The sequence below is a fragment of the Podarcis pityusensis genome (assembly GCF_964106645.2).
Source record: "Podarcis pityusensis genome assembly, chromosome: 2".
Taxonomy (NCBI): domain Eukaryota; kingdom Metazoa; phylum Chordata; class Lepidosauria; order Squamata; family Lacertidae; genus Podarcis; species Podarcis pityusensis.
Window position 1 is genome coordinate 1,338,701 of NC_138029.1, and position 15,673 is coordinate 1,354,373.

The following is a 15,673-nucleotide window of genomic DNA, read 5'->3' on the forward strand; positions in this document are numbered from 1 at the left end:
ATCTCTAAACAGGGTGTCATTCATCCTCCATCTGAAGGAACCGGTAGGTGTTAATTTCATCTCCATTTTCACAGCATTATGGTCGGAGCAGGTTTTAGGGCAAATTTCCACTTTTCGAGTTTTAGGTGCCAGTCCTCTAGTAATCCAAATTTGGTCTATTCTTGTCCATGTCATTTTGGCTTCAGAGAAGAAGGTTCCCTCCCTAGCCAGGGGGTTCTTTATTCTCCAAATGTCAATCAAGTCCATATTGTCAGTCATCTCAAAAAAGGTTTTTGGTAGTCTGCCATCTTTGGTAACTACCTGTCTCTGCAACTTGTCCATGTTTGTGGATACCACTCCATTCATGTCTCCCATCATTATAATGTTGTAATCCATATAGTCCAACAATGTCTCATGCAACTTCTTAAAAAATTCAGATTTCCCCTCATTTGGAGTGTATACTCCTACTATCAGAAATTTTTCTCCTTGTGTTTGAATTTCAATTGCCACATATCTTCCTTGATCATCTTTAAAAATAAATTTAGGCGATAGGCTCTCTTTCGCATAAATCACAACTCCTCTCTTTTTGACTTTGTCCGATGAAATAAACTCCTGGCCCAATCTTTTATTAATCAGTACTTTCCTATGGAGCCTTATCACATGTGTTTCCTGCAAACAAATCAAGTCCAATTGTTCCTTTTTCAATAAATGAAAGACTTTTTTCCTTTTCTCCGGGGAATTAAATCCATGAATATTCCAACTTAATAGTTGCAGGGACATGGTGTATTTATTTTACTTTTCCTCCAACTGCACCAAGTAAATGCTCTTGTTCTGTTGGTGGTATCACCTTCTCTAGCTTGTCCAATCCCAAAGGTAGTGATACTATGTCCTGTATTCCTGATTTTAAAGCTCTTGGCTCTTTTCCAGTTTCTTTTTGTAAGTCTTCTTCGTAATCTTTCAGAAATGTTTCTTTATGTTCCACTGATCTTATTTTGAACTTTTTCCCTTTAAAGGTAAAAGATAGGCCTTGAGGGAATTCCCACCTAAAGATGATTCTATTTGCTCTTAGCAGGGCCACCAAGTCTCCGTAGTTAGACCTGAGATCCAAGAGATGTTTAGGGATGTCCTTAAATATCTCCACTTTTGATCCCTTTATTTCCAAGGTCTTCTGAAAGTGCAAGCTCAATATTCTGTCTCTCTCCTCTCTTGATTGGAGGGTAATCAAACAGTCTCTCACCCTGTTCTTTCTCCCCCCTCTTCCAAGTCTAAAGGCACTTAGTATCTTGAAGTCTGGCTTGTCTGGTTCTAGGTCCCAAAAGTCAGTAAATTCCTGCGTAAGAAAGTCACTCAGGTTGTCTTTCTCAAGTTCAGGTACAGCCCTGACCCTTAGATTTGTCTGTTTTTCTTTCAATTCGATCATAGACAGCGATGACTTATGATCCTCCAGCTGCTTACATATCGGTGGAATCTTTTCCTCTATCTTTTCCTCTACAGCCAATGCTTTCTGCTTGGCCTCTTCAGCTGTTTTTCGATTCAAAGTAGATTCCTGCAGCAGTTTCTCAATAGATTCTGTATTTGAATTCACCTTCTGCCCCAAGTTGTTAATGCTTGTTGTATTTTGATCAATTTTAGTTGTCGCTTCAGCCACTTGTTTACTCTACTTTTCCAAAGATTCAAAAAATTTATCTAAGGCTGAAGATAAACCCCCTTCAGCTGCCATTCCTTTGGATGCCACCTGGGCTGAACCTTCCCCTGGTGGGGCAGGAAGGCTGGGTGCTGACGGTCTACGCTGCTGCTGTCTAATTTTACCAGATCTTGTTGTTTTTTCCTGAGTCGAGTCTGCCATAACACTTTAACTAAGAGTCAAGGTCGGTCCCACGCTTGCTTATTTGTGGTGGAAAATTCCCCTTTAGTATAGCCAATTTAAAGTGGAAAATTCCCTGGCCAGTTGTAGTAATTTCAAAGTTCCTCTAGGGGGACACAGCAGCAGTTCCAAATTGTAAAAATAAAATAGCTATTCCAGCTTTCAAAGATCCCCCCTTAGCCGCAAAGGGCAACAGTTTCAAGTCCAGTGGAGCTTTTCAAAATCAAAGTATCCCTCTCGCAGAGCTAACTGTCAGAAAGTTGCATTGTCTTTTGACAGCGTGTTTCCCAATACGGCAATATCAATGTCCCTTGACAGTCCATTCCCAGGCATTAAGTGATGGTCTTAGTTCACTTTCTCTCTTCTTTTGTGGGCAAAACTTACTTCCCCTTCTCCCTCCCCTCTCCCGCACCACAGGGAGGGAGTTCTCTTTTTATTGATGTAGGATTTAAGTCTTTTTCAACGCAGTTTCAAGCTCTTTGCTTTTGACAGTCTTTGCTTTGATCTATTTACATAAAAGGAAGGCGGACTTCCTGTTTACACCTTCCCGCTTCGGTGCCAAATTAGCCCTTTTTTCCTTAAGTCCCCCAATCTTCGGTCTTAACCTACTCACGGGTAGTTGTTTCTTAGCCGAATTGTCACAGGAAAAAGGTCGGCGCTCTCCGGCAACAGCTGCGCGGCTTCACTCCACGGAAGAAGCAGTTGACTCTCAGCATCGCGCCAAACTCCCCGCTCCGTTCCTGAACTCTTTCCAGGGTTCCCTCGCGAGTTGGGGGGGCGCTAAGGGTACCCGCTGAGTCCCACGGTCACAGCTACACCCGCCTGTGATTTTCGAAGGGGTCCCCGCTTCGCCGTAGCGGCACGACCCGATTTCCGCGGAGCTATTCCCTCGAGACTAGAGGGAATCCGCCATTGCCGATGGCGCCGCCTCCGGAAGTCCAGACTGCTGCAGTTTGGATCCTATTCAACTCAGTACATAACACAATTGAAAGAAGCCCAAAGCTTATTTGTCTTCTTTCTATGCACATGGAAGCAAAAACAACCTGTTTTATTTTGTTCAGGCTTCTTTCATTTCGCTTTGAGATTTTTGGATGCACAGCGAAAGAACCTGAAACCAAGTGCAAGTGAAAGATGCCCAAGCAAAGCTTATTCGTCTTCTTTTTATGCATATTGAACCAAAAAGAATCTGTTTTCCTTTGTTCGGGATTCTTTCACTTCGCTTTGTGATTTTTGGGTGCACAGCCATAGAACCTGAAACCTGGTTGATATCCAATCAATTGATATCCAATCAAAGCTTATTCGTCTTCTTTTTGTGCATATTGAACCAAAAGGAATCTGTTTTGACATAACGAGTTAGAAGGAGGGGAGGGAGAGAAAGAGAGAGAGAGAGAAAAGGAAGGAGAGAGATAGAGAGAGGGATGGGAGAGAGAGAAGAAAGGGAGAGAGAGAGAGAGAAAGGTGGAGAAAGAAAGAGAGAAGAGGAGAGGGAGAGTGAGAAAGATAGAAGAAAGGAAGAGAGAGAGAGATGGAGAAAGAAAAAGAGAAGAGGGAGGGAGAGAAGAAAGGGAGAGAGAGAGACGAAAGAGAGAGAAAGAGAGAGAGAGAAAAGGAAGGAGAGAGATAGAGGTACAGAGAGGGAAGGGAAAGGGAGAGGTAGAGAGAGAAGGAAGGGGGGAGAGAGAGAGAGGAAAGGGAGAGAGAGAGAGAGATAAGAAATGGAGAGAACGAGAGAAAGATCAGGGAGAGAGGAAGAGAGATAGAGAGAAGGAAGTAAGCAGAGAGAGAGAGAAGGAAGGGAAGAGAGAGAAAGAGTGAAAGTGAAGGTGAACGATTTAGTTGAATACTGCTACTACACAGATACTGTGATACTACACAGATCCCTTGAAACTTTCAGTAGTTTTATCAAATTTGGTTGCTGTTTTGGGGGCGTGTCCCATGGAATTTCTCAGATGTTTCCTTGGAGAAGAACCTTCAATATCACTTTGCATTTATCTTGAGCTGAAACTAATGGCATCCTCAATCCTACCAACAGAAAATGTCCTGGTGTAACACCAACTGAGTCTGCCCATAGTTCAGGAACCTGAGTGAATTTATCTGATAGTGTAGAAGCCCAGAGTACCTCAATATTACTGTTGTGTACAATTATGTTCTAATGGATTATTGAATATTACTTCATTTGATATGTTGCTTATTTTAAAGTTATTATTTTATTATGACCTTGTTGTATTGGATCAGATTATAAGGTGTGTGATTTTTGTTGTATATTTCGTTGTTGTAAACTGCCTTGTGTAATACAGAAAGGAAATATACAAATTAAAAGTGAACTGAAATGAAAAAATAGAGGAAAGTCACATCAGGCCAGCTTCAACTAACCTGATGTGCCAGCAAAAGCCCGTGCAAGGACTTCCGCTAGCCCAAAGTCAGGTTTCCCCATTCACCCCACAAGTACCTCTGCACCTCCATCATATCCATTCTGGAAGGTCAGGAGAACCCCCAGAACAGCATGGGGGGGAGATTGTTCCAACTGACAAAGTGCGATGCTTACACTGATGGAAAGATCATAATAATACAACACTGAAATATTTCCTCCCATTCTTTCAGTCTGTCATTGATATTTTAGTGCTGTAAATTTAAGAAGCTATTGAGCCAAATGTTTGGTACTTTTTTCATCAGAAAAAAATCTGATATAGCAATTACCAAATTCAAGGGTTCAGGAGTTCAGAACTTGAGTGAATTTCTGCAACACAATGTGCACTTTTAAGAAGCCTAGATAAAAGTCATATTATCCTTTTCAGTTTATGTTTGATATTTTGGTGTTGCAAATTCTTAGAAGTTGCTTCTAGCTTCTGCTCTTCTTCATTAATTATCCTCATGGGATGTGGTCCCTCTGGGATCTCATAAACAGTTCTGAATTTCCAACATAAGATCATGGATTTAAAAATGTTTGGAGATAATATAAATACTTTGGCAATACCATAAAAATGTAAATCTTAATTGGTTCTGACAAAACTATGTTTTGTTCTTAGCCAGATGAAGATTCTACAACACTAGTGAGTCATCTAAAGATTTAAATTTCAATAAGTAGGACTAAGTTAAAACGGATGTTTGCTGAATGTTCAAGCGCATTCACAGTGGAGTGATTTTTTTGAGAGGTAAGTGTGATAAAAAGTTTTGAAGATGTGTTTGACGCTTTTTCTAGTAAACAGTTGTATATGGTCTTTCAATATAGAAGGAGACCCTTATGGTAGACAGATATTCCATAAAATATAAGAGTGACGAAGAGTATCTTTTTGAGTTGAAAATCTACATGCACTAATTCAGGACCTAAAGAATACACTTAGAGATATTTTATATGGTTGCTTCATCTCCCCAAATACACTGTGATGCAAACATGTTGTTAGAGCCTTGTTTCAGATTATTATTATTATTATTATTATTATTATTATTATTATTATTGTTATTTACTGCACTTTCTATCTCTTGTTTTTGTGAAACACCTTCAGTGTGTCAAAGTCAAAGAGCAGGAGAAAAATCTCCTAAGGAAATACTACAAACAAACAAACAAACAAACAAACAAACAAATGTTTTAGTTTGCTCCTTGTGAGTAAAGCTAGCAAGTGTGAAAGGAGTGGGGGAGGTTTGGTTTGAATGCAAATGAAGAAAGGGAAAATGAAGAAAGGGAAAATGCAAATGAAGAAAGGGAAAATACCCTCTATGCTTTCCTAATTACACAGAGCCAATTGAATTTTTTAATCTGCTATCAAATGTTAGTCAGTTTGCAGTACAACCTGGTGAATGTTAATGTATCACCTAAATTAGATTATATGCCTGTTGTCTTTGTCCATGGAGTTTTCTTGGCAGGTATACTGGAGTGGCTTGCGGTTCCTGCTCCAGGTGGATCACGTTTGGTCAAAACTCTCCACTATGACCTGTCCATCTTGGGTGGCCCTGCACGGCATAGCTCATAGCTTCTCTGAGTTATTCAAGCCCCTTCGCCACGACAAGGCAGTGATCCATGAAGGGGATCTGATCTGGTCCATGGGGTCACGAAGAGTCGGACACGACTAAACGACCAAACAACAACAAAATTAGATTAATCAACAAAAGCTTTACATTTTGCCTTTCATTAGTGGCTGGGACTTAGTCATGATCTCTACACATGAACTTTTAATTTGTTTTCCATTTATAACATTTCACAACTGAGGAAATAAACAGAAGGGCTGGAATGTCGTACATGAGGTCCAATGATATTTGATATCACTTTTTACAGGTAACATGGAAGAATGGGGCAACACAACTGCAGTGACTGAATTTGTTCTAATAGGCCTCTCCAGAAACCCCAAAGCACGTGCTGTTTTGTTTATTCTCTTCTTGCTGATGTACGTGGTTGCTGTAGCTGGGAATGGACTTATTGTGGTGCTCATTGTGATGGATTCGCACCTCCATACACCCATGTATTTCTTCCTCAGCAACCTCTCCCTCATTGATGTTTGCTATGTCACCACCTCTGTCCCACAGATGCTGGCCCACTGCTTCACAGACAGGCCCACAATCCCCAAGGGCAGATGTTTTGCACAAATGAGCATTGCTCTGTTTTTGGCAGTGGCCAAGTGCCTTTTGCTAGCAATGATGGCGTATGACCGTCTTGTGGCAATATGCTACCCTCTACGTTACAGCTTAATCATGAGCCAAAAGTTGTGCATCTCTCTGGCAGTCAGCCTGTGGTCTAGCTCTTTCCTCCTGACCATTGTTCCCTTTTTCAGTATGCAGGCACGCTTGTGTGGGCCCAATGTGGTGAATCATTTCAAATGTGAGCTCCAGGCAGTGTTGAAATTGGCCTGCTCTAATACCCAAGCCAGTGGAGTCAGCATGATGGTAACCAGTGTCTTCACTCTGGTGTTCCCCTTCTCCTTTGTTTTGGTGACCTATGGTCGCATTGGTGTCGCTGTTCTGCGTATCCGCTCATCACAAGGCCGTAGTAAGGCCTTGTCAACCTGTGGTTCTCATCTGGCTGTGGTGGGAATTTTCTATGGCACAACCTTGGCCATGTACCTCAGGCCTCAAGCCAAAGTCACTGACAAGGAAAAAGTAATGGCTGTGTTTTATGGGGTCGTCACTCCCATGCTCAATCCCATGATCTACAGCCTGAGGAACAGGGATGTGAAAGGAGCCCTGTGGAGAGCAATTGGAAGGAAAGTGGAGGAATAAAGCACTTCAGAAATTAAATTCTATATTGATAGATAGATATCAGCAGGAATACGTAAAGTGTTTTGTTATTCTGCAAATGGGTGGAGTTCAAAGTAGTGCTAAGGAGATCATTCCATCAGTGTAAGAATTTCTGCTTGTCTGAAGGGAAGGATTTCCACTTCAATGTGCTTCTCTGGAGCAGAATGGGGGGGCCTGCCCATTTGCACTAGCATGAGTCATGCTGACTCCCACTAGCACAACTTATTTAATTGAATCTAGTCCAATATTTTTATTGCTGCTGGTGGTTATGGTGGCAATATAGCTTCTCATAGTGAGGAAAGGAAAATATTTAACTGTACCCCAAGCAGTTTACAAATCTAACTATAGGCATGGGCTGGGGGAACCTGTGGTCCTCCAGCTGTTTTTGGACTCCAACTATCATCAGTCCCAGCTAGCATTGCCAGTGTGATCAGGGAAGATGGGAGCTGTATTCCAGTAACATCAGGAGGCCCCCAGGTTCTCCATCTTTGCTTGAGTAAAAGAGTAAAAGGCAAGGAAAGGCAAGGATATTTACAGTTTCTTCTCTGCAGATTTCTTGACATCCTCTTTCCAAAAATTGTATGATCTCAGAAGCAGTTTTATTTTTTCAATCACAACTAGTAAGAGATTGGTTTTTGGTTTTTGGTTTGCTTTTCCTTCCTTCTTTCTCTTGGGGAGCATTGTTTCCTAGCTTGTCTTCAGAAATTCTCCATTAAAACACACTTTTTAGGCCAGCTAACCAAATGTTAAAAATTTAAATCACCATTTAAATCACCATGTTGTAGTATCATTTAAACTTGAGTGGTACATGATGTGCATAAAATGTTTTTTGTAAGATTAAACCATATTAAACATCTTTCACAGTAAGCAAAGTCCAACTCTTCTAGTTACCATGTGAAAGATCTATCACACAACCCTCAGAAGTACCATTTTCGGCCATCAAATAAATTATTTACATATTCAGAGTACAAACAATTTGTATTAAATTGTCTATGTATTAAATAAATTTATTATATATAAATATCTTCCTCTCCAAATCCTTAGAATTATTTCCCTCTTATTTTACCTTTAGCTATGAATTCCTTGCTTCAGTTTCTGTTATTCTACCAATATGGCTGTGGGGCTAAAAGAGTATCAGTTGATTATATAGAACAGGTATGTCCAACTTCAAGTAGGCTGTGACCCAGTATCAAAAACTGGCAGTGATCTACCACACTCTTCCATTGTCATTCTTCAACTTAAACATATTATATTTGGCTGAGCTTATATTTGGCTTCCCCAAGGCCTTAGCGGAGGACCATGTCCAGCCCTGCAAAATGCAATATTGCTTCCCACTGCAGGAAGATGAGCTCCCTTTCCTGGGTTTAGGAAGCTGCCTTATACCAAGACAGACAGACCTGACAGATTGGCAGCTTCTCTCCAGAACTTCAGGCAGGAGAATCTTCCCAGCCCTGCCGGGGCCTCAAACCCAAGTTTGCATCCTTCCTCACACAAGCACAAACCGCTCCATGATCATGCTGCTCCCCTGCCCCATGAAAAGTTCCTCAAGGCAAGGTGGCGTGTCACAACCCCCACACCAGCTCCCTCCCAGGGCCCTTGGCACACATGGGAAGCCAACATGCCCCCCCCCCCAAGTTCAATTTCTCCTTTTACCAGACAATGAGTTCCAACAAAAAACAAAAACAGAACAGTTATACTAAAATTAATCTCCAACCAGATATCCATCCCACCCACCCCCAACAAAGCAAAAAAGGAGAAAAAGAAAGAAAAATTTAAAATGCCACCGACTGCTTAAGGACATTTTAAAACACATTAACCACTTGGAACAGGGAACAATAGCAGAACAACTTCCCACACTTCCCAAAAAGGTTGTTCCAAATGAGGGCCTGGGCCATGCCCCCTGGGCCATTTGGAAAGGCCTTGAAAGGGAGCAGGCCCTGCAGTCCTCACCACAGCCAATGGTCCAAGGTCTCACTGCCACAGGAGTTGTCAAGGCTGCCTCAGGTCTCAGCTCACAAAAGACCAACGCCAATCTCTTCTTATATACAAAAGTGTTTATTGCAGTTCATTGTTTGCTTCATATCCGAGGCGCCCAGCCCTACGTCTGTACGCTTAGACCGTTGAAGTCCCCTCTGAGTCAGTCCCTCCCCTGCACCAGTTTAAGAGCCTTGCGCTGCTCCACCTCTTTCTCTCTTTCCTTTTCCGCAGGGTCTTCCTGCCCGCTGGGGTTTCGCCCCTCCTGGATTCCTCTGACGCGCTATCCCCCGACTGCTCTTCCCCCCTCCTGCGGGCTTTAGGACCTGGCCCTTCCTCCGGGCTCCCTGTACTTCCGCGCGCCTCTACATTTGAACTTGGCGCGCGCGCCCAACCTCTAACTTTCCTTTTGACAGCTACGCTACTCCCTTCACTACTCCCCTTCCGGGAGGGTGGCTTGCTCCGACCTCCCTCCCTTCTCTGCTGCCGGAGCTGCTTCCCCTGATACACTGGAACCTCCACCCCCTTCGCTGCACTCTGGCGGGGAGGCTGGTCCTGACGCCCAGCTGCCACTTTGGGATCCCCCGCTGGCCCCCTGTTCCTGACACGTCCCCCCTGGGCCTCCCCTGGCCTTGACCACTGGCGCCCCCTTCTGGGAATCCTCTGATTCGCTGGAAAGACTCATGGAATCTCTAGAGTCATTGTCATCCTCTTCCTCGCTGTCCTGGGATTCATCCCCATCGCTCTCCATCTCCTCCCTACCCTGTGCCTCTGTCCCTGAACAGGAGTCCTTTTGTAGCTGGGAGAGTGAGGGCCTGGGCCAGTTGGAAAAGCATTGGCATTAAGAATGGCATTAAGAACCATCATCACTGTCATTAAATGAAGAGAGACTTTAAGGTTTGAGTACTCTTCTAGTCTTCTGTGAACCCCAAGAACTCCCGCTGCTACAAACCTTGAGGGGAAACAGCAGGCTGCTGGCAGAGCAGCATCCCCCACCCCCATTCAGCAGCATGGACGCACAGCCCTCCCGCTGCTTCAAAGATTCCCGGGGCTGCAGGGGGAAGCCGAGCCTGCTGGCAGAGAAGCGCAGCTCTCCCCACCGCCCCCAATCAGCAGCCCAGGAGCGCGGGGCATGGGCACACAGCCCTCCCGCTGCTTCAAAGCTTCAAAGCTTCCCGAGGTTGAGGGGGAAGCTGAGGCTGCCAGCAGAGGAGCGCGGCTCCCCCCCACCAAAGAGCAGCCCAAGAGCGTGCCACACTCCGGCAATTTGGCTCCAGGGACCACACATTCGCTCCATAAGACGCACAGACATTTCCCCTTACTTTTTAAGAGTAAAAAAGTGTGTCTTATGGAGCGAAAAATACGGTATCAACAAATCATGTTGATAATGGAGGCTCGCCCATAGGCAGAGGCACACTCCCAGGTCACTCCCACTCTGCCTTTCGAGATTGTGTGACACTGCAGTGAACTCCCCATACCCCACAGAGGAGCATTGAGAGGATTTATGCCTCATTTCCTCTCCTTCCTCTGCCTGAACTTCCTCACAACCCACAGAGGGCTACAAAGAACAACCACCGTTGACTCATTGATGTAGCCGGAAACCCCAAAAACAGTACTTCTGTCTTGTCAGGATTCAACCTCAATCCATTAGTCATCATCCATCCTTCAATCACCTCCAGACACAGGACATTCATTGCCAATAATTGGTTCTGATTTAAAAGAGAGGTAGAGCTGGGTATCATCTGCATACTGGTGAACACCCAGGCCAAACCCCCTGGTGATCTCTCTCAGCATCTCCATATAAATGTTGAAAAGCATGGGGGAGAGGACGGAGCCCTGAGGCACCCCACAAGTGAGAGCCCAGGGGTCTGAACACTCATCCTCCAACATCACTTTCTAGACATGACCCAGTTTGTGTTTGAAACAAAAAAGAAAATGATGACAACTGAAGCAAATATACTTTGTATACCTCACAATACACATGACACTACAATTTATTAAAAAAAGAAAAAGAAAGAAAGAAAAGAAAGAAGAAAAAATAGTTGAGGTTGCCGTCAGTCAAGCAAAGCGGGAGCCGCTTGCAGGGCTTTGCGCGGCTCTAGCTTTGCTTGCTTTACAGCCAGGAGGAGGGACTCTCTGAAAGTAAGCAAAGTGAGAGCCGCTTACGGAGGAGCCAGGGAGGGGGACGTCCGCGCGCTCTCTAAATGGAGCAATGAGGCTGCAGAGGGACGGCAGGGCACAGGAGGGCTTGGATCGGGAAAGATAAAATTTAAGCAACCAGCAGCAAAAAAAACCCCAACCTCAAGCTCTGAGCCACGAGCGCAGTGAAAACCAGGAAGTAAAAAACAAGGCTGGGGAGGGCACGGGATGAGGGAGAGGGGAAAACTATGCAAATCCGTCTCAGCTGTTTTCAGGCAGGATAGATTTGAGCATTGTCTGGGTCCTAGTGCCCCTACCACTTTTTTGTGCTCCATTCTATTGCTGCTGGTGGCTGCTTATCACTCAAACTGAACCTGATACCAGTAGCCACGTGTACAAACAAAGTAGAAGGCTGCAAGGAGGAGCGCTTTTACACAGCTAATAGCAAATCCCCTGCAATCCAAGTCCTCCTCACTTGCTCAAATCTATTCTGCTTCAAAACAAGGAGCGGAAGGAACAGGCTGCAAACTGTTAAATGGAAAAAACCCCAGGCACAGGGCAAATACCTTAAGTATACCTTTAAAGCAACAGTGCTCTTTCCCTCCCTCCTCCCCACTCAGCTCCCCAAAAAGCTCCTTCAGTGTGGTGTAGTGGTTAAGAGCGGTAGTCTCGTAATCTGGGTAACCGGGTTCGCGTCTCCGCTCCTCCACATGCAGCTGCTGGGTGACCTTGGGCCAGTCACACTTCTCTGAAGTCTCTCAACCCCACTCACCTCACAGAGTGTTTGTTGTGGGGGAGGAAGGGAAAGGAGAATGTTAGCCGCTTTGAGACTCCTGAAGGGGAGTGAAAGGCGGGATTTCAAATCCAATCTCCTCCTCTTCTTCTTCTTCTTCTTCTTCTTCTTCTTCTTCTTCTTCTTCTTCTTCTTCTTCTTCTCCTCCTCCTCCTCCTCCTCCTCCTCCTCCTTCTCCACACACCCCACGCGTGCTCCTTGTCCCTTGAGTGCTTTTCCTTCCCTCCCCACTTAAAACGTGGTTACAAAGCACCACATGGATCCTCAGGATTTTTGCACTGGGTCACCCCAAATTCACCATCAGATCACATAGCATGTCCATGGCTACAGCCTGCACCAAAACACACACATGCACCCACTGTTTCATGGGGCCGCAATGGCGCAAAAACGTGGTTACAAAGCATGGATCCACATGGATCCTCAGGATTTTTGCATTGGGCTACCCCAAACTCACCGTCAGATCACATGTCTGTGGCCACAGCATGAACCACAAAAATCATGCATCCACTGTTTCGTTTAGAATGTTTTTTTCTTGTTTTCCTCCTCTAAAAACTACGTGCGTGTTGTGGTCAGGTGCGTGTTATAGAGTGAAAAATACGGCACTTAAAAGAAATATTTCTGGTCTTTTTAAAAATGTTATTTTAAATATTTTTTTAAATTCTTGTATACATTATTCAAAAATTCTCAAATTTCTACACAGTTCCACCACATGTGTAAATAAGACCCATTTTCCTTATTGCATCTCCAACATAGGGGTGACCTGTTTTTATACATTTTGGCAAGTTGTACGGATGTTTGATGCCACCTGTACATCGCCTTCATAGTATTTTCCCTAAGATTATAACAGGCCGTAAACTTAATGTCTTCTTGCCATACTTTTTCCCATTGTTCCATAAGAATGTTGTAACCTAGGTCTTGCACCCATCTTACCATCACGGTCTTTACCTGTTCTTCTTTTAATTCCCATTCTAATAATAGGTCATAGACTCGTGAGATATATTTTCCTTTACTTTGTATTAGTTCTTGTCAGGGGTTCAGGAGCAGAGGCAAGGGCAAGGGAGGAAACAGAGAGCGAGGGGGAGGAGGCAGAAGAAAAGATGAGTGATGACGACGACCCGAGATCTCCGAGTCTTTCCAGTGAATCAGAAGATTCACAGAAAGGAGCACCAGTGGCCAGGGCAAGGGGGGAGCCTAGGGGGACACCCCAGGAAGATAGAGCCAGAGGGGACTCAGAGGGGAGCAGTTGGAAATCGGGACCAGCGTCACCGCCAGAGAGCAGGGAAGAGGAAGGGCGCCAGGGATCAAGCGCTGGCAGCTCACAACAGGGGGGAGGGCACGAGTCAGGAGTGGCCACACCTCCATCGGGGAGCGAAGAAACGGTCAGACGGAAGGTGGAAGGTTGGGCGCGCGCGCCAAGTTCAAATGCACAGGAAAGTGGCGCAGTAGGCAGCCCGGAAAGGGAGCCAGGTCCTAAAGCCCGCTGTCAGGGCTGCCTCAAGTCTCAGCTCACAAAAGACCAACGCCTTTCTTTTCTTATATACAAAAGTGTTTATTGCAGTTCATTGTTTGCTTCAGATCCGAGGCGCGCAGCCCTACGTCTGCTAGGCTTAGACCGCTGAAGTCCCTTCTGAATCTGTCCCTGCCCTGCACCAGTTTAAGAGGCTTGCGCTGCTCCACCTCTTTCTCTCTTTCCTTTTCCGCAGGGTCTTTCTGCCCGCTGGGGTTTCGCCCCTCCTGGATTCCTCCGACGCGGAATCAGACTGCTCTTGCCCCCTCCTGCGGGCTTTGGGACCTGGCCCCTCCTCCGGGCTCCCTGTACTTCCGCGCGCCTCTACATTTGAACTTGGCGCGCGCCCCCAACCTCTAACTTTCCTTTTGACAGCTACGCTACTCCCTTCACTACTCCCCTCCCCTTCCGGGAGGGTGGCTTGCTCCGACCTCCCTCCTTTCTCTACTGCCGGAGCCGCCTCCCCTGATACACTGGAACCTCCACCCCCTTCGCTGCACTGTGGCGGGGAGGCTGGTCCTGACGCCCAGCTGCCACTTTGGGATCCCCCGCTGGCCCCCAGCTCCTGACAAGTCCCCCCTGGGGCTCCCCTGGCCTTGACCACCGGCGCCCCCTTCTGGGAATCCTCTGATTCGCTGGAAAGACTCATGGAATCTCTAGAGTCATTGTCATCCTCTTCCTCGCTGTCCTGGGATTCATCCCCATCGCTCTCCATCTCCTGCCTACCCTGTGCCTCTGTCCCTGAACCCCTGACACATGGGCTCTCATATCTGCAGCATGCCACTCAGGCCATTCATCATCATCCTTATCGGGAGGGTCATCTTCTATAGTGTGAAATAGCTTTTCCCTCTGTAAAAGCGCTTTCATCTTGACCTGCCAAACTGCATAGGTCTCAGGCGTGAGGAGAGGAAAGGACAGAGCCATCTGGCCAGAATGTGCACAGGCCATGTCTGCTATTACTTAGAGCAAGACACTTCCCTCGTGCAACACAGATAAAGCCTTGACTCCTTCAGCCACTCTCTCTTCCACTCAGAGCGCAATTAACAGGCAAACAGGGATGCTATCTTCTTTCTTTGGCAGTCAGCAACATACCTCCATAAATCAAGCAGCAGCAACAGCGGCAGCTTGAACACTCTGCTCTAAAACAGCTCTGCTTCTGGGCACCGCAAATCAGTCCAGCATGCAGCGTCCGTTCCGCCGTCCGGCAATCAGCAACAGAAACCTCTGGCGACTGGGACGACTGGTACAACTGGAACAACGACTGGTCAGACGACTGGAACAACGACTGGGCCCATAACCGATGTCAGCATCGCCCTTGAGCCAGTGCCACCAACTGGACTCATCCACTTCAGCCCCGACTGGGCTAGGCGAGCTGGGTTAGCCTTCCAGAGACCACCTTCTGCACAGGAACAGTTCAAAGTGCTGTGGACTCACAGCTTAGAGTTGTGAGCACCGGATTCACTCCAACAAGAAGACAGTCGTCGCACAGCAGAGTACAGCAGAGTCTAGCAGAGTACATAAACAACTCGGAGAGCAGCTCTGTAGAATATCTTCTTTATTCTATCTACAACTATTATACAACTATATACAGAGCTAAATAGGTCTAAGCATAAATGAATGCTGCACTGCACTGAGTGTCTGCAGCTGCTCTTAGCAGCAACCTTATCTCTACACACGATCTCTAACACTCAGTCTCTCTCTCTCTCTCTCCCCCCCCCCCGACACTGACTGACTGACTCTGGTGCTGGAGCAGAATAAGTAGAGAGCAGAACACGCCTCCTCCTCTCTGGAGAATCAGCAGGCTTCTCAGGAGATTCTTGGATATGGGAGGGGTGAAATCTCCTCAAAAACATGGTCTCTGACACAGCAATTGATGGTATCCAGACTCTGTCCCTCCCTCCCTTGATGAATTGAAGAATGCCTTCAGCTTGGTCCATCCAGCTCAATATGGTCTACTGAGGGGCAACGGCTGCCATGGGTTTCTGAGAGGGGCCTTTGCCAGCTGTACCTGGAGGTGCTGGGGGTTGAACCTGGGACCTTCTGCCCTTCCACTAAGTTATGCCTGATCCTCAAAGAAACATAGGCTTCACATTAAGAGTATAGTTGATGCAAAATGGCTCCTCAGGGCCAACCATGGGGTCCTAATGGAAGAGGCTTTAATTGAGCATCTATATACGGACTTCCTTTTGCT

The 15,673-nt window shown here is 45.9% G+C and overlaps 1 protein-coding gene and 1 long non-coding RNA gene across 2 annotated transcripts; one reads left to right on the forward strand and one right to left on the reverse strand.

The window, feature by feature from the left end:
• The first annotated feature begins 4,851 nt into the window (after window positions 1-4,851).
• LOC308472294 (olfactory receptor 13H1-like) lies at window positions 4,852-8,029 on the forward strand. Its single transcript, XM_080996984.1, has 2 exons — window positions 4,852-4,995; window positions 6,114-8,029. Exons 1-2 carry the CDS (start codon window positions 4,956-4,958, stop codon window positions 7,049-7,051), a joined length of 978 nt encoding a protein of 325 aa, XP_080853110.1. The 5' UTR covers window positions 4,852-4,955; the 3' UTR covers window positions 7,052-8,029.
• A 2,971-nt stretch (window positions 8,030-11,000) lies between these two features.
• Window positions 11,001-11,778, reverse strand: LOC308465650. The gene is made up of 2 exons (XR_013980527.1): window positions 11,430-11,778; window positions 11,001-11,394 (listed from the first exon to the last, which is right to left on the reverse strand). It is a non-coding gene; the product is annotated as an uncharacterized lncRNA (long non-coding RNA).
• Between the last annotated feature and the right edge of the window lie 3,895 nt (window positions 11,779-15,673).

Coding starts and splice junctions, on each gene's coding strand:
- LOC308472294 (XM_080996984.1), top strand. CDS start 4,956: ATGTTCAAGCGCATTCACAGTGGAGTGATTTTTTTGAGAG. Junction 4,996..6,113: donor TGGAGTGATTTTTTTGAGAG/GTAAGTGTGATA, acceptor CACTTTTTACAG/GTAACATGGAAGAATGGGGC.